Source organism: Brienomyrus brachyistius, chromosome 10 (assembly GCF_023856365.1).
Source record: "Brienomyrus brachyistius isolate T26 chromosome 10, BBRACH_0.4, whole genome shotgun sequence".
NCBI lineage: Eukaryota > Metazoa > Chordata > Actinopteri > Osteoglossiformes > Mormyridae > Brienomyrus > Brienomyrus brachyistius.
The window spans coordinates 13,845,275-13,862,362 of record NC_064542.1 but is presented as its reverse complement, the minus strand read 5'-3'; the positions used below and the strand labels follow the sequence as shown (position 1 = coordinate 13,862,362).

Genomic DNA, 17,088 nt, shown 5'->3' with positions numbered 1-17,088 from the left:
GTTCCCCCCCCCCCCCCCCCAGCATATGAAAGCCACAGTCAATTGGACTGAGATCAGGTAACTGGGCTGGCAAGGCAAGAATTTTCCAATTTTTAGCTTTGAAAAACTCCTTTGTTGCTTTAGCAGTTTATTAGAGATCATTGTCCTGCTGTAAGATGACGCGCCGGGCAATGTGTTTGGAGGCTTGTGCTTGAACTTGAACAGATTAGTTGTTTATATATACTTTAGAATTCATTTTGCCACTGCTGTAATCAGCAGTTACATCAATGCAGGTAAGTGTGCCAGTACTGCGACGGACATGCATGCCGCAGCCATAACACACCGCCGCCATCTTTCACAGATCAGGCGGCAGGCTTTGGATCTTGGGCAGTTCCTTTTCGCCTCCATACTTCGCTCCTGCCATCACTCTGATACAAGTTAATCTTGGTCTCGTCTGTCTAGAAAACCTTTTTTTCCCTCCAAAACTCTACTTGCTCTTTCAAGTATTTCTTGGCAAACTGTAACCTGGTTGTCCGGTTTTTGTGGCTGACCTTTGGTTTGTATCTTGCCAAATCCACACCTGCCTCTTGAGAAATGTTTCTGAACCTTGGGAAAGGTGTTTGGGGATTTTCTTTTTCATTACAATGACAATTCTTTTGTCAGTAGCTGTGGAGGTCTTTCTTGGTGTATAAATATAACCTTTAATAAAATCTGACAGTGGGCACTTTGACCACATGTGAATAGTTTGATTACAAATATAAAACTGCAGAGTATGCAGGCAAATAAAAAAATATCTAAGACCCAAACATTATGGACGGCACTGTACATCAGGACAATAATCAACTTGACAATAGGAAACATTAAAATGCACACTTGTGATAAACTGTAGTCCTTCATGTTGATCGTGAAGCTTTGCTCTTTGCATGAAGAAGTATGCTTCAGCACTAACTGATGGGCCTTAGTTGAACAAATGTTACATGTGATATTGTGTACCAACTTTAAATTAAATTATACAACTGTTAGTTCCAACCAAGAAATCTGACTGGACAAGATGCATTCTATGAGTGCTGGTATCAGAGTATAACCGGACTCGGACTTTTCACATCAGCTGTATCCGCTTTACAGGTGTATCTAAAAACCCTTACATACAGTATGCCTCATTTGGAGCCGGCGCTGGGCTTGGTCTTGCTCTATGCTTTTTGAGAACCTGCCTGCATTTCCACCAGTTTCAAAAATCAAGGTAGGCAGAAGTGAGAGTAAAATAAAGGTTCATACGTATTCCGTTTTGTTGGATTTCTCTTGGATTTGTTATCTTTTTCGGATGTTACGTTTTTATAAGCTGCTGAACCGGAAAAAATTCAGAGTATAGCTGGTTGAAGTCCATGTGTCTCTACTGCCTGTATGCACTTTTGTCTCCTTGAAGTGCCTACGACCGAATCACAGCTGTGATATATTGGAGTACAACTGTACTCCTTCTCATATGTTATTCCTTTTATACAATAGCAAAACCAAACCATTCTCAGACTCTCACCAAAAGGCCCTGGTAGGCCAGGTTGCCCCGGGCTGCCATTCTCTCCAATCTGACCAGAAACACCAACAGGACCGGGATCCCCAACCGGCACCTCCACCATCCAAGGACAACCTTTTGATCCAGTGGGACCTGTGATGCGAAGAGATGGGAGTTTAGCCTCATCTAGCAGAACCGGTTACTCTATTAATGCTGCTTAAAATGCTTGGCTAACAGCTAATGTGCATTCCACACCATACCTCGGGCACCCTTCTGTCCCTTGATTCCGAACAACCCAGGGTCACCCACAAGACCTGGCTGCCCTGGGGGACCACTGACACCAGGGTCCCCACTTTCTCCTGGAAAACACGAGGCTGGTGATTCAGCTCAGGCTCTCATTATTTTGGTTGGCAGAAAGGAAACACGATTAGCTTTTCAGAAGAAGACAGACTGTAGATCACTGAATCTACAGTATTGCCGTCACTCTCAACACTCACCTTTGGCCCCAATGGGTCCAGCACCTCCTGGCAGTCCTGGAGCTCCCAGGCTTCCAGGATCCCCACGTAGACCCGGCAAACCAGAGAAGCCGGGGGAACCTGGGTCTCCTCTGTCACCCTGGGCAGTACTGGGCCCAGCAGGACCAGGGGGGCCAGGAGGTCCTTGGAACCCTTGCTCTCCATCTAGCCCAGGTAAACCGGGGTCTCCAGGAGGGCCTACAATGTCGGAGGCCACAGAGATGCCTCTGGGCCCAGGAAGGCCAGGAATGCCCTGCATCCCGGGGTTACCTGCGGATATTATTAGTATACGTTTCTTAATAACAGTTCTATTTAGTCATTATTTTCTAAGACTGAAAAGAAACCGAAAGAACATTTGGTGTTGAGGTGTAATAATTCTTGTTTCACTTGTCTCTACTCAACTTTCTATCTGAGAATCGGCATGCTTCTTGCACCTACAGAATAAACGTGGTATCCAGTCCTCACCTAGTTCTCCTCTGAAGCCCACCTCCCCAGGGACACCACAGGCACCAGGCTGGCCCACGCCCCTTTCCCCCTTAGGGCCAGCAGGACCAGGAAACCCTGGAAGGCCTTTTTCATCTGAACCTGTAGATATTAATTCCCCATGACAAAGGATTAGATCTGATTTCTTGAATGTGGTCACTTCATTTTCTTGGTTCTGTCTATCTAACCCGAGTGAAATAGGCTAACAAATGATCAGCTGGGAAGGTCAAAAAAGACAGAACAAGCAGAACGAGGATCTCACTCACCTGGGGTTCCTGGTGGACCACTGGCCCCTTTCAATCCATTGAGCCCATCAAGCCCAGAAGGACCAGGAAGTCCTGTAGTGGAGAGAGGATCATGCTGGACTCCATGTTCCCAAAATACATTTAATACAGAGAGTACCTTCAGAAATATACAGAAAGGTGTGTGACTTTTTCAGTCAAGTAAATGTGCCACAGGTGGACTACAATCATGTTCAAGACAAAAATAATCAAACAAAATATATCTGAGCTCAGTTTGAAATACCATAGCAAATAGGTTGAATACCTATGTAAATGGAAGATAAGTGCTCTATATTTTCTTTAAATAAATTTCTTTAAATTTGAAGGGATTACTTTCCTAAGGCAGGAAAAGCATTTAAACATGCTTAGAACACTTACCTTAGCCTACAGTTGGGCAGAATCATTAACACTGAATATCTCATGCAATTTATTGAATAATGTACTGAAAGTGAAAAACATTCACCCATCGTAAAGTTGAAATATTGTAACATGGACCATCATAATCCGGCGAGCATCTGTAATTACTGAAATACACTTTATATTTGCAGCACTGTTTGTATATTATTTAACATAGGTATTACTTATCTGCGTTTAACAGGGTACTTACATCTCATGTTTTGGTTGTACTATAATGCATTAATAGTAGGGAGAAGGTCTCCCAAAGGAAGGATTAAGGGGTGATACAGAGAGCCGGTTCAAGCACCTTTCTGGCCTTCAGGGCCAGGGGATCCAGGAAGGCCAGTGAAGCCCTGCAGGCCTATCATGCCTGGGAGGCCAGTCTGGCCTTGACTGCCAGAGGAGCCAGGAGGTCCTGTAAGTAACAACATCAGCTCCCGGTCAGGTGTGACATCAGTGTCCCATGCTGAGCTACCTCCATTGTGACGGCACTCACCCCTTGAACCTGGTCTGCCTGGCTCCCCTGGAAGGGCTTTCTGGCCATCCACACCAGGTCTGCCAGGAACACCTGCATCTCCTGGCATGCCTGGCCTTCCGCGGTCACCTAGGAGAAGTCATGGGATGGGCAAGTGCTGATTGCACAGGTGCAGAATGCATAAGTCCCTATGACACCTACACAGACCACATGCTCTTGACTGAGTGAAGTCCAGGGCTCACCTGGGAATCCAGGGTCTCCGGTAAGACCTTGAAGACCAGGGGCTCCAGGTATAGCAGGGGAATCACCCTGCTCACCTGGGAATCAGAGGGCATAGAGAACTGTTGCTGCTAGACATTGGTACTAGGAGACTAAGCACAGATTATAAACCTTCACATACTGAATAAATGGACAATTCAATTCAGCTGAATTACTCAGAAGACCCCAAATTAAAGTTTACCTTTCTGCCCATCCTGTCCAGGACTTCCTGTAAATCCAGGTGATCCAAGTGGACCGGCTTCCCCCTGAATGACATCACACATTAGCTAACCAGGAATCCTAGCCACATCATCTTATTGTGTATAGATATGCACGTGTGTATGGATTTTTCGGTCTGTATATATGCATGTGTCTTATTTGTAGATCTCTTTATGTGCATATATCCATCTGTAGAATGCATGTACGTCTAAGGCAGGGGTGGCGAGCCTGATCCATGGAGAGCCGGTGTGAGTGCGGGTTTTTGGGGTGACCTCTCAATCAGCCAATCACAACGGGTCCCCGGAACTGCAGTTGAGAACCACTGCTTTATTATTGGCTGATTCAGAAGTCATCCCAAAATCTTGCACCCACAGAGGCTCTTCATGGATCAGGTTCGCCACCCCTGGTCTTCAATAGATGAGTTTAGATGTCCATCCATCCATCTACCAACCTCACTGGGTAGTGGGGGGCCAGAATCCCACTGCAGGCAGCATTTATATGTGCGTTTCTTAGTATCTTATTAATGTATAATCTGTAGAAGTGAGGATGCTCACCTGTGACCCAGGCATGCCAGGGAAACCCATTATTCCCAGGGAGCCCTTTGGACCAAGGAAACCAGGTTCTCCTAAGGGTCCTGGTAGACCAGGGAGACCTGGGGCACCCTTCACCATACCGGAGAAGCCAGGCAGGCCGGGCTGACCAGGCTGACCCACAACACCTTTGTCACCTGCAGGCAGTCAGTTGGTAACACAGGGATAATCATCTGACTGTGCTGTATCTGTGTTTTACTACCTGTTGCATAGAGTCCAACTGCCGCTAATCATAGAATCCTAGTGAATTCATTTAACCAGAGGATAAGGTTTAGTGACAAGTGAACCCTCGTTCTTCTGGAGCACATGGCTGTCGTACCTCTTGGACCTGGAAAGCCAGGAAGCCCATCAGGTCCCCTGTCTCCTTCATCGCCCTTTATCAGCACTGGCAAGATGGGTGCCGGCCCAGGAGGTCCACGGTTCCCCTGGATCCCTGAAACACAGACAGCAGTCTGGCATACAGCAGGTGTCACACCGCCTTTCTTTTAATCAGGTTTGCATTGCCTCCACTTTTTCAGGTGGTGGCACTTTAGAGAGAGCTGTACCTCTCTGACCCTTTGCACCAGTCTCTCCTTGTAATCCCTCCATTCCGGGGGAACCTGGCACTCCTTTAGCTCCTGGTAGCCCAGGACCCCCAGGAGATCCGGGTTTTCCAGGGAAACCCAACATTCCCAAAATACCTCTCTCACCTGTAGAGCACAAATACATGCAAAGGAATTCCTGCTTTTTGAATGTTCACTTTGCACTACGTTGCTTTTACAAAAGACCTACATTAGCACCTGTTTTGACTAAGTGAAAGAATTCTGAAGCAGACTTTTGCGTTTACAAAAAGGACAAAAGCAGAAATAGCTTTTGGCATTTGTTTATCAGCAAGCCAATTACAGATATATGGTCACGCATCGCACAATGACATTTCGGTTAACGAAGCACCACATACACATAGTCCCATAAGACATTGATGGGGCTAAAAAATTTTTATCACCTACCAATGTCATAGTCGTCATAATGTCATAGCCCAATGTATTACTCACATGTTTGTGGTGATGCTGGTGTAACCAAATCTACTGATCTGCCAGTCATATAAATGGATAACAAGTACAATTATGTACAGTACATAATACTTGGTTATGATATTAAACAACTATGTTACTGGTTTATGTATTTACTATACTGTACATTTTATCGTTATTTTATCGTTACTCCTGGGTGAGTAGTAGGCTGTACCATCTAGGTTTGTACACTCTATGATGAACAGAATCACCTACCAAAGCATTTCTCAAAAGTATCCCTGTCGTTAAGCCACGCATGACTGTATCAATTCTGGTATATGAAATTACATTATTCATACATTATTTCTACTTTATATTGGCTGTGTGTTTATCCTGCTTTTACTACATGTTAGTGTAGGTGTTGTGTGCAATTTGGTATGATTTGGTGGGATATTTTTTCAGTCTGGGATTGCAGAAAAATTTCCCATATAAATTAATGGTAATTGTTTCTTTGCTGTAGGCTCCGGACCCCCCGGGACCCAGTAGGATAAGCGGTTTGGAAAATGGATATATGGATGTTTCTTTGCTTTGTGTCATTTTGGATTACAAATGGTTTATAGGAACACTCTACTTTCAGATAGTGAGTGAAACCTATATATACATACTTAAATGTGCACACATACAGAAGCACACAAAATTGCATACAGCAGAACAAATACACAAGCAGAAACACATACTGCGGCAGATAGTGGCAAAAGTCTGTAATTATCCAGGGGAAATTCCCTTTACCCTTCACTCCTGGTTCACCAGGGATCCCGTCTCGCCCTACAACTCCTGGGCGGCCCTGGAACCCTTGAAATCCTGGGGACCCCGGGGCTCCTGGCGGTCCAGGCAATCCCTTCACTCCAGGAGGTCCTGAGGTCCCAGGGTCACCTAATGAGCCTTGCAGTCCTGGAAATCCTGCAAGCAACAGAACAGCAGTCACCACTGAGGTTCTCCTATGGCCACCACAGTGGGGCCATCCTCGTATTGCTGAGGGGGGAGGAACAATGAGGCCAGTCCTGGGGAAGTTACTCACAAAAGTAATGCATTAAAAGAGTTGGGAAGTTCAGATCCAGAAAGTACAAATATAAATCAAGGTTTTGTATAAACCTTGAGTATAAAAAGTTGAGAAAAAAAAATTCATAGCCACAATGTATTCAACTGGTTGGTTGAAACAAAACCTTGGTCTGGATTTGTACTCTCTGAACCTTTAAGGGATTCATTTTGTGTGTAACTTCCCCAACACTGACTGAGTCACTGACTGATCTTGAACATACTAACTAACATGAACGAAAAGCTTAAACTGTTGCAGTACGCAGCCAATTGCTTTGCTCCCCCTTTGCCAATAGCCCATAAAGCAGAACGGCAGCGGTGGAGCGTCGAGTCTGTGGGCTGGGGTGTGTTAAAGGGGAGCCACACAAGCACAGCAGGATTAGGCACATGCCTGCAAAGGCACCTAAGCTCATGTTAATAAAGATCCAGGACCCAGTCTCACCAGAGCCAGGGGAAGGGCAGCTGGGGATTAGAGGGACCCCAACCTGTTTCTGCTACCTACCTGGCGTACGCTAAGTTACACACTCTCAGGCTCTACTGGGATCTCTCTGCATAAGTGTGGAGCCCCCCCAGATGAGATTATTAAGCCACCCAACTCTTTCATAGTGGGACCTGTATAGCTATTAAATGCCCAAATATGGATTATTCATCATGTTCCTGAGGATCAAATATGAAGAGAGAGCATGTCGGATGTCATGTCTGATGCTGGTGGTGGGCTTTGGAGGGTTAAAGCAGAGTGTCGCTCTACGGTTAGGCTTATAGTCTGCGAGCCCTGAGTGGGCGGGGCTTTGTAGCAGACGGCAGTCTCACCTGGACAGCCTTACCAAGCCCCCGAAATGAAGGGATGGGAGGGTGAAGGTGGAGAACAACAACAAAAAAAACATCCAGAAAGGAAGATTTAAACAAAAAAAACATGCATATATTAATTATTAACCTGATCATTTGGGCGGTGACAGTACCTGTTAGCATTAATGCTATACTGCCTATTATCCACATGGTTATCTCTGGAAAGACTAACAGTCTGCATCCTACTAATCGCAAGCTGAAGTCCTTCTTCACAGTAATACACAAAGCATAACAACATTGAAAGAACTGGACTCCACTCAAACCACGGAGACCAATCATTATCCCCCAATTCCCATTATATCTGGCTGTAAAATTAGTGCTTTATTGGAGCCATACTGCCTCCCTCTGGCTGTGATTAGGAATACATACATTTTAAGTTTGTCTTCACACTAGGCAGCACTCTGACCTGGAGCACCAACAAGTCCATTTCTTCCAGGAGGTCCTGGTGGTCCAAAGGCAGCACCTGGGGGCCCAGGCATACCCAGGATCCCCTCTGGACCGTCCACTCCACGTATCCCTTTTATCCCAGGATTCCCTATATGCCCACTGAGACCTGTGGTAGCAGGGAACAGGTTAGCAAGTGCAATAGAAGAGCTGGCCAAGCAGACACATGGTCACATAGTTCTGGGGAGAACTTCCACATTCGCCACAAACTAAATACTGAGGTTTTATATGGTGGGGCGAAGAACTCACCAGGGGTCCCTGAGAGGCCTGGCTCCCCAGGTTCGCCCTTAGCTCCATCTATTCCAGGCAGGCCAGGCAAGCCTCGAGCCCCAAGGGAATCCAGTACCTCGCCCGGCCGCCCTTTCATCCCAGGCAGCCCTGGAAGTCCGGGCCTTCCAGGAAGTCCCGGTCTGCTCTCCCCTGGAAGTCCAGGGGTCCCCGGATCCCCTTGCGGCCCTGGAAAGCCTGTTAATCCAGAGTGAGATGTTGGAGAGAGATAACATGTGACCTTCTGAGAGAGAACTCTTATCAGGACCCCTCCACAGCAGATGTGCTCTCACCTTGTGGCCCACGCAGTCCACCAAAGCCAGGCTCGCCTCTCTCACCCTTCACACCATCCAAACCGAGTCGACCCGCTTTTCCAGGAACACCAGACTGTCCTTCCAGTCCTGATTCAAGAAGTGCACCATTGTTAACAGCATTAGCAATGCAGACAGAATGTAGCTCGACTATAGCTACAATGTAATGACCTATATGATATTGCTAATCATTAAAGACAATCTGACTTTGAATTCAGATGAATTCAGTTGAAAGGATATTTTGGAAAGTGACCTAACATGATTATGAGCTGATGAAACCCCTGATTAAATATGTCCACTAATAAACCAGAGGGAACCTGAATGCTTTTTGAGTGAGAGCACACCGACATGGAGCTTCCTTGTGAGTATAGTGCAGGGTTCTGAATGTTACCTGGGGGGCCTGGCAAACCAGGGGGCCCTGGGTCTCCATCTTCACTGGAGATCTGACAGGGTAGCGTGGTCCCTGTTGACAACAAGGAGGGGTTACCAGGGTAACATGGTTTCTATCTAATCTGGATCATCCTTCTTATACTGAAGTCCAATAACCTGCCATCATCTTCTTCTAAACCTTTACATTATAACTGATTCTCAAATAACACCTACATTTTATAAACACGCATTTCATTCTTTCATGATAAAAAGATGAACTTTGATAATGAATTTATAAAGTTAATCATCAATGATTTATTTGAAATGAATTATTAATGATTTAGTTTAAGTTAGATTTTGTTTTTGAACATATCAGTATGAGGAAAACACGTTTTACGGATGTTTGGGGCATTTTACATAAACAACAGATTGCTACCCACGTCGTTGTTTGTTGCAGTACCCAGCAGGACAGCTTAGATCACATGCTGCAGGGCTGATGTGGATAAAATGGGCACTGCCAGATTAGTCCAGTAGAGACTGAAACCATGGCAACGCTGCAACATCCCTCTTGCAGTATCAAGGCGTGTAAAATTTTCCAAACAATATCTGAAACAGCATTGACCGGCAGAATCTGACCACCCTCCGCGACAGAGCCCTCATTAACCTCCACCTCGCCATAGCAACAGTCACCAAATCAATCAACCTGTGCAGGGTGGTCAGAGAAACTGAGACATCACCAGGCAGGCAAGACTCCCTGTAAGGGCATTTTGTGCGGACATAGCCAAGCAAATGTAAAGCAGTTCTTAAGGAACAGATTCCCCAGGCTCATTCACGAAAGCAACGTTTAATCTAAATGCTTCCACCTCAAAAAGGGAGGGAGTAGTACCCTTCGTACGTGCACTCTATGTTCCCCCAGGTCAGAGTGGAATCATTTTATCGAATAAAGAAAAAAACAGGCCAACGATATCTGCTGTGGCATTCCTCCTACCCGTATACACACATCACCGCAAGGCCATGCACATTGTTTTTTCTGTGCAGTGTTATAACGGCACAAAGAAAACTGATTCCGTTACATCACTGTAAATGCAGTTACCCTGTCGCAACAATCCAAACCATGTGATGAGGGTATCTTCAGACTGGGCACAGGAGAGAAAATAGGTAAGTACAGGCCTCTTTTGGGTGACACACAGCACACTACCCCTACTGGCAGGAGACAGAGCAGGACCCCAGACACTTCCCCTTATTTCCTGATTATCTGACTATTTCACACTGATGCGAAGCTGGATCTATGATTTTAACTTAATAAATACATACATAATAATCTGAGTAAGACAGTAGCCACAGTATTTTCTCATACTAAGAGTCCCAGGAGATTCCATCAGGGTTTGTTACTCAAGGGAAGCACTTCTGAGCATCAGAAATATAATCCCCACAAATTAAATTACGCAGTCAGTCTGAATCCTGTATATCCTGTAAAGTGTTTTTCTCTTTCAGTCTGTCAGGTGTTTATTATATGTTAACTATACTAATTGTGACCAATTCACTGCAACAAATTCCTCTAACATATTGGGTCCCTGGCGAAAAAAGTCTGACTCTGATTTTATAAAAAATAAAAAAAAAATCATTATTATGCTCTTTTCCATTCCATTCATCAACAGATAACATGCAAACCCATCCATCCATCCATCCATTTTTCAAACCGCTTATCCTACTGGGTCGCGGGGGGGTCCAGAGCTGATCCCCGAAACAATGGGCACGAGGCAGGGAACAACCCAGGATGGGGGGCCAGCCCATCGCAGGGCACACTCACACACCATTCACTCACGCATGCACTCCTATGGGCAATTTAGCAACTCCAATTAGCCTCAGCATGTTTTTGGACTGTGGGGGGAAACCGGAGTACCCGGAGGAAACCCCACGACGACATGGGGAGAACATGCAAACTCCGCACACATGTGACCCAGGCAGAGACTCGAACCCGGGTCCCAGAGGTGTGAGGCAACAGTGCTAACCACTGCACCACCATGCCGCCCCCAGACGCAAACCCAGCAGAGACTAATAAAATAAAATGTTGACTGGCTTACACTGGTTCAGTTGTTGTTAAAGGATGAATCAGTTCTATGACTGAGGCAGACAGCTTGATTCATCAGATGTATTGCATGTACATCAATGAACCCGGCTGGTTAAAAGAACCTCACCTGGAGGGCCAGGTAAACCAGGCTGTCCAAGAAGGCCATCAGCGCCTGGATCTCCAGGAGGGCCACGGATGCCAGCATAACCTGGGTACCCAAACCCAGGTTCTCCAACTCGACCTGGATGGCCTTTCAGTCCAGGTGGCCCAGGGATGCCGCGGTCTCTGGGGAGCCCAACAGCGCCAGTGTCACCCTGCAGAAGAAGAGGTTTTGAAGAACATCTGACCATCAATACCCCAATATATTTAAGGAAAGAAGGAAGGATCAAGCATTTGTAGACATGAGATGGAGGACAGTGACTCACAGGAGGTCCAGGCAGCCCAGGGAAGCCGGGGAGTCCATCTATTCCTGGCCTACCAATATTCCCCGGGGGGCCGTGAGGACCCTGACCACCCATGTTACCCTTCACACCTTTCAATCCTGCAGGGATGAATGTATCACCCTTGATTCCCTTTGGCCCAGGCAAGCCTGACTCACCCTTGGTCCCCTGAGGAGACAAGATAGCCAGTCTCACACTGGATGACTGTGAAATTGCATTAGCATGCAAATAACTACTTGTCATAGAACTTCATTCAACAATAAGGAGGAGGCACACAGCTCCAAGCGACCCTACTTATTTTATATGACTCACCCTGGGACCTGGAGCACCAATGAAGCCCTGTGGGCCTTGATCACCAACCACGCCCTTGGGGCCATCTAATCCAAACATGCCAGGAGGGCCCACTGTGCCCTCAGAACCCTGCAACCCAACCCCTTCATCCCCCAAGCACTGGCAGGCCCCATCGTCTCCTGGGAAAAGCAAATGCGAATGGTTGTGGGAAGAAGATCATACAAAGATCGTACTGTATAGGTAACCACACTGACCCGACAGGACCATACCATTCTGCCATTACAAATGCCCAATCACAATCAGAGAGATGACAGAATTCAGGCTCTTTATTTAACTGAGCCACTTGGTAGGCCATCGTGACAAAGTCAATTTAATTTTCATTGATGTGAAAGGCTTGCTTCACTCCCTCCAACACTGGCACTGTGGCTACCTTTCCCTCCTTTGATCCCAGGGGCCCCAGGCGGTCCCCTCTGTCCATTTGGTCCAGGTGGTCCGCCTCTCTCAGACAACTCTGCATAAATTAAACAAGCCAAATTTTATTTGCTGGCTCATGAATTTGCAGACAAAAAAACACATAAAAAAAAAATAATATCCCTTCCACTGACAACTTTGCTTTTATTGTGTTTTGTTATTATTTAATTGGGTCGTGACTTACTGACCAAGGATTAATGTGGAACTTGAAGCTAAACCAGTTTAACTTCTGCAAAGGATGCTTTGAGGATCTCAGTAAGTGAATATTATGAGAGCAGCAGTACCATTCTCTGAACTATACCCATCACCCGAAAGTACATTAATCATCTGGGTATCTGTAGGAAGTTCCCCCAGGAATACAACAGACCCAGAAACACAGATAGGCCAGATAGTGGGGATCTAACTTGTACTCTTCATTTTTGTCAGTACAGACTGCTTACTACACTTACTGGGTACCCCTTTCGGGCCAGGGGGTCCTGGGAGACCTGGGGGACCAGGAATTCCTGGCAGCCCTTCCAGGCTGTCGCTTGGTGGGCCAGGGTTCCCCTTCTCCCCCTTGAGTCCAGAAGGTCCTGGAAAACCATGTGCACCTGGCTCACCTGCGAACATCAGGATGGAGATGAGTGATGGCGGAGAAAAATCTCACTCATATGACTCGAGACCATGAAAAAATAACGGTATATTCACACTAAGTAATTGTACCGTGCTCAAACACGTTTCACCCCCAAGCACGTCTAGTTCCTTCGACTAGTGTGATGGCTCCATATCATGCCAGGGCACAGAACACAGACGTGATGTCAATGATGCAACTGGCACACGCATGCACACATGTACACATGAACTGGACTCAAAAGGAACAGATCGGGTAGGCTGTGCAGATCAGGTAGTGACAAACGTTTACCAAAAATGGCGGCAAAGAGATCACTTTCGTCTATGGCAAAAGTGCAGTGTTAGCTAGAAATTTGAGTCGATGAGAGTATCCAGGAACAGCTGGATGCAACACACAAAAACTCTGAGATATTTGGTCAAATATGGGACTAACTTCTTATACATGGAGCATGATTAAATGAAAATTGCAATGTTGCATACTTGATAAATCTGTAAGAGGGCTCTGTGTCGTCGCACTCAACATGACTCCAAATAAGCCAGAAAATTAGGACGCTAATCATGAACTCCATTCTGCTGTGCAATAACACTTTTATTCCTATGTTTTCTTCAATACAAAATGTCGCATGTTGATGATGAAAGCGTGCTTGGGCCTGGAATGTTAAGGGCAGTGTGAGCACAGACCAGCAGGGGAGTAGGGAGGGGGGACAATTGTGCTTGGGCATGGTACAAGGCAACTGGGCCAAGTATGAGTACGCCCTAAGATACTGTCCTACCTGGAATATAGGATGGGACCCCTAGGGGCCCAGACTGCCCTGGGAAGCCCTCTGGCCCTTGATCTCCAGGTGGCCCAGGTAGCCCATCAGTACCTGGCTCACCAGGGGGGCCTGTAGTAAGTTAGAGGGGCCATGTGCACACATTGCCAAGCTTTTCACTCATATCATACACTGAATGCCTTTCCTAAGGAAACATTCTGAATAGGTTATATTGTATAAATTGCATATATAACAAATAGTACATTTGTGAAATGACTTATGAGGAAGTAACAGTTGTTTTGAAAAGGCTGTTACCTTGCACATACTGCCCTGGGCCATCACTGTAAATAGTAGGTCCTGGGGGCCCTGAATCTCCAGGATAGCCCTAAAGACAGAAAAACGTTGGTCATCTTCACCAATGACATGCATTTCCTATCCTTACTCGTAATTGAGTAAGCTGGTAGGCCCTGTGCCCTGCTTGTTTTGGTTAGTTAACTTCAGATTGATGCAACATTGCCAATCCACAGTCACCTTGGGGCCAGGGAATCCAGGCCTGCCCGGGGCTCCAAGGCTGCCGACAAAGCCCTGCAGAGACAGAAGCACAGAGGTTAGATGAGACCGAGGAAGGCAAAGGGAAAACGGCCTTGGGATTCATTAAGGTGAACTTACTGGTCTGCCAGGAGGCCCATGAGGTCCATGCAGTCCTGAAACGCCCTGCAGGCCGACACGCCAGTAAGCATCGCAAACATTCCTGCTACACATGCACTGCAACTGCACATGCAACCTGGATATCTACAGTGTATAGATATCCTCCCCGTAGCACTGCACAGTGCCCTGGGAGGTAAAAAGGCAGTAACATACCCGTCCTCCAGGAAGGCCAATAATTCCCTTCTCGCCCACCTCGCCTGGGAACCCAGAAGTGACCTGGGGACAACAGCAATTCCTTAGAACCTCATACACTTTCTTGGTTGTTTGTACTCAGATTATAGCACTTATACAGAAATACTAAGACAGACAAGAAGTTTCAGAACGAATGGTTAACATGTTTAACAATCACAAGTCCTTCTGGTGCTGTGCAGGTAAATCGGACGTTTGTTTTCTGCACTGCCGTATGTCTTCATCACTGCAATGAAATATCTGATGGAATGAATTACTTCCCCTTATGTTCTAGGTGTCATTCTGTTCTTTATAAAAATAAATCATAAATCCTATAGGACTGCAGCATTTGTGGCTAGAGTTACTAACGGCTGTGTTATGGTCCTACTTCAAAATGCCAGTTAAAGCTCAGGCACCATTGGCCTGTACTACGAAGCGGGGTTACTGGCTTATCGGGGTAATTTGTTGCATTTAAGGTACCACAGTTTAAAATGACTTCATATTCGTTCACTTACATGTTGCCCAGACCCAGACTACCTTAAACTCAACAAGTTACCCCGATAAGCCAGTAACCCCGCTTCTTATACAGGCCCCAGGACCTCATGACTGACAGAGTTACAAAACCTGTTTAAGCTTCAGTAATCTGGACCTAATGCGTCTCATTAGTAACTGAACACTAAAAGGAGGACTTTCACAAAAGCAGAGGCTCTTACTGAAGGTCCAGCTAACCCTGGCTGGCCTTGAATGCCCTTGAATCCTTCGTCACCCTGAAAAAGAAAATCAGTGAGGGACAGTCAACACCCAGGTGGCAAAATATAATATGAATCTGTCATCTTGAAAACATAATTGTGTGTGATTTCTTTAAAATGTAAAAAAAAAATGCATGTGGATTATTTTACCTGTAGATCAGCCAGAACAGCTTGTGTGTGACATGTACCCTGGACCTTGGAAAAGGCTCTTACAAACCTTAGATCCTTTGTCTCCTTTAGGAAAGCCCATAAACTCCACAACCGTATTGCTGAGTGGGCTGCCAGGGTCCCCAGGTGGGCCCACATCTCCCTGGATGGCAAGCAAAGAAAAATAAAAAGATTTTACTTGGCACAGTGCAGGAGGCTCTTGGGTGGAGGGGCACTGGGTGTGCTCCCAAGGATAACCGTCAGCTGGGTGGAGAAGGCTGGTCTATGCCAGCATGAGGTGGCTGACCTGACATGAACTGCAAGCCCCAAAAGCAGAAAAACTCTGTCTAGTGTGCTGTGCATGGCCATGCGTCATGTATCGCCACCTTGTGGCTGAATCCAACATTACACCTCAAATCTATACAGGCCACACTACATCCCACATCGGGAACAGCTGAACTGCGAGGTAGGGATACAAAAACACTAACCAGCACCCACAACCTACGAGGTCACATCTAAAGTTTGTTGGTTCTGTTTGGGCTAAACAGTACATGAACACAAGAACGGAAGAATTATTTTTACTGATGATGGTCATTTTTGGGAGGTAGAAAAGAACTACAAATTCCATGTTAAATCCTAACCGCTCCACTGACTTCTGAACTGAAGTCTGAGGAAAAAGAAAACACAATAGACGACAGAAGGTGATTTCAGTGAGAGTCAGAAATTAAAATGGCAGTGAACAGACCAGTTTTCATCATATTATTTCATTCTTAGGTTTAGACCTAACAGTGCAATAACAAGAACTAAGTTATTCATTTGGATTGCAGTTGGCAGTGACATAAAACACAGGACACCAGTGTGAAAGACATCAGAATCAGAATCTCTATTGTCACGACCCGGGGACATTTGTGTTGGTCACTGGGTGTTTGTGATGCAGTTGGAATACAGAAATCCCAGCACCACAGCAGTGCATGAATCTGGGCACGAGCTCTAAGCTCTCCAGTAAATATAGCTTTACAGGAATGCACGAGCACTTGGCGAATAAACAACAAAATTAAACAATTCAGAGGTACTTTGCGTGGAAGTCAACAGTGTGGTGTGGTTTTGTGAATGAATGCGACAAATATTGTGTTGGCATGGTGAGAGAAGACACCTGGAGGGTGGGGGAGAGGGCCAGTGTACAGGGGTCAGATATGCGTAAGACAGGGAATGGATAAGGGTGGGAATGCAGACTCTGAAAGGGCAAAGGAGCAGCACAAACGGCAACAATGTGTGGCACAGCAGTGAGGACTCTTAGTCCGTAATTAGAAGGTTGCAGGTTTGAATCCCAGGCCAGAAAGACTGATGCCACTATTAGGCCCTTAACTCCTAGCTCAAGGGATGCTGCACGTCAGCTGACAATGTTATCCTCAATAGGGTTTGTACATTCTTTGATCAACAAATTTCCAGGACTTCAAGCTAAATTTCCAAGAAACGATTCAAAGAAATCTTTGTTGCTCAGCCCATTCAGGACCTGCACTTACATGGAATTACAAGCTTGACATGACTTTATATCTATCGTGAAAGTGTATATTTTATATATTAAATGTGTTCCTTCCAGTAACCACTTTGACATTGACATTGAAGAATCTCTCCCTCTCTCTCACACACACACACAC

The 17,088-nt window shown here is 45.9% G+C and overlaps 1 protein-coding gene across 1 annotated transcript in view; it reads right to left on the bottom strand.

Moving 5' to 3' along the window:
• Nucleotides 1-17,088, bottom strand: part of LOC125750455 (collagen alpha-6(IV) chain-like) — a 60,421-nt gene that overhangs the window by 4,481 nt on the left and 38,852 nt on the right. Inside the window, exons 13-41 of the mRNA XM_049028286.1 lie at nucleotides 15,501-15,593; nucleotides 15,248-15,301; nucleotides 14,520-14,582; nucleotides 14,328-14,372; nucleotides 14,190-14,243; nucleotides 13,974-14,043; nucleotides 13,680-13,790; nucleotides 12,747-12,896; nucleotides 12,257-12,337; nucleotides 11,848-12,005; nucleotides 11,521-11,703; nucleotides 11,223-11,409; nucleotides 9,047-9,118; nucleotides 8,638-8,745; nucleotides 8,327-8,542; nucleotides 8,040-8,186; nucleotides 6,482-6,652; nucleotides 5,249-5,392; nucleotides 5,023-5,136; nucleotides 4,668-4,840; nucleotides 4,097-4,160; nucleotides 3,879-3,953; nucleotides 3,658-3,765; nucleotides 3,469-3,576; nucleotides 2,751-2,822; nucleotides 2,467-2,586; nucleotides 1,984-2,271; nucleotides 1,747-1,845; nucleotides 1,511-1,639 (exon numbers count right to left, since the gene is read on the bottom strand). Of these exons, the coding sequence (XP_048884243.1) occupies nucleotides 1,511-1,639; nucleotides 1,747-1,845; nucleotides 1,984-2,271; nucleotides 2,467-2,586; nucleotides 2,751-2,822; nucleotides 3,469-3,576; nucleotides 3,658-3,765; nucleotides 3,879-3,953; nucleotides 4,097-4,160; nucleotides 4,668-4,840; nucleotides 5,023-5,136; nucleotides 5,249-5,392; nucleotides 6,482-6,652; nucleotides 8,040-8,186; nucleotides 8,327-8,542; nucleotides 8,638-8,745; nucleotides 9,047-9,118; nucleotides 11,223-11,409; nucleotides 11,521-11,703; nucleotides 11,848-12,005; nucleotides 12,257-12,337; nucleotides 12,747-12,896; nucleotides 13,680-13,790; nucleotides 13,974-14,043; nucleotides 14,190-14,243; nucleotides 14,328-14,372; nucleotides 14,520-14,582; nucleotides 15,248-15,301; nucleotides 15,501-15,593 (3,457 nt within the window). The remainder of the gene's footprint in view (nucleotides 1-1,510; nucleotides 1,640-1,746; nucleotides 1,846-1,983; nucleotides 2,272-2,466; nucleotides 2,587-2,750; nucleotides 2,823-3,468; nucleotides 3,577-3,657; nucleotides 3,766-3,878; nucleotides 3,954-4,096; nucleotides 4,161-4,667; nucleotides 4,841-5,022; nucleotides 5,137-5,248; nucleotides 5,393-6,481; nucleotides 6,653-8,039; nucleotides 8,187-8,326; nucleotides 8,543-8,637; nucleotides 8,746-9,046; nucleotides 9,119-11,222; nucleotides 11,410-11,520; nucleotides 11,704-11,847; nucleotides 12,006-12,256; nucleotides 12,338-12,746; nucleotides 12,897-13,679; nucleotides 13,791-13,973; nucleotides 14,044-14,189; nucleotides 14,244-14,327; nucleotides 14,373-14,519; nucleotides 14,583-15,247; nucleotides 15,302-15,500; nucleotides 15,594-17,088) is intronic.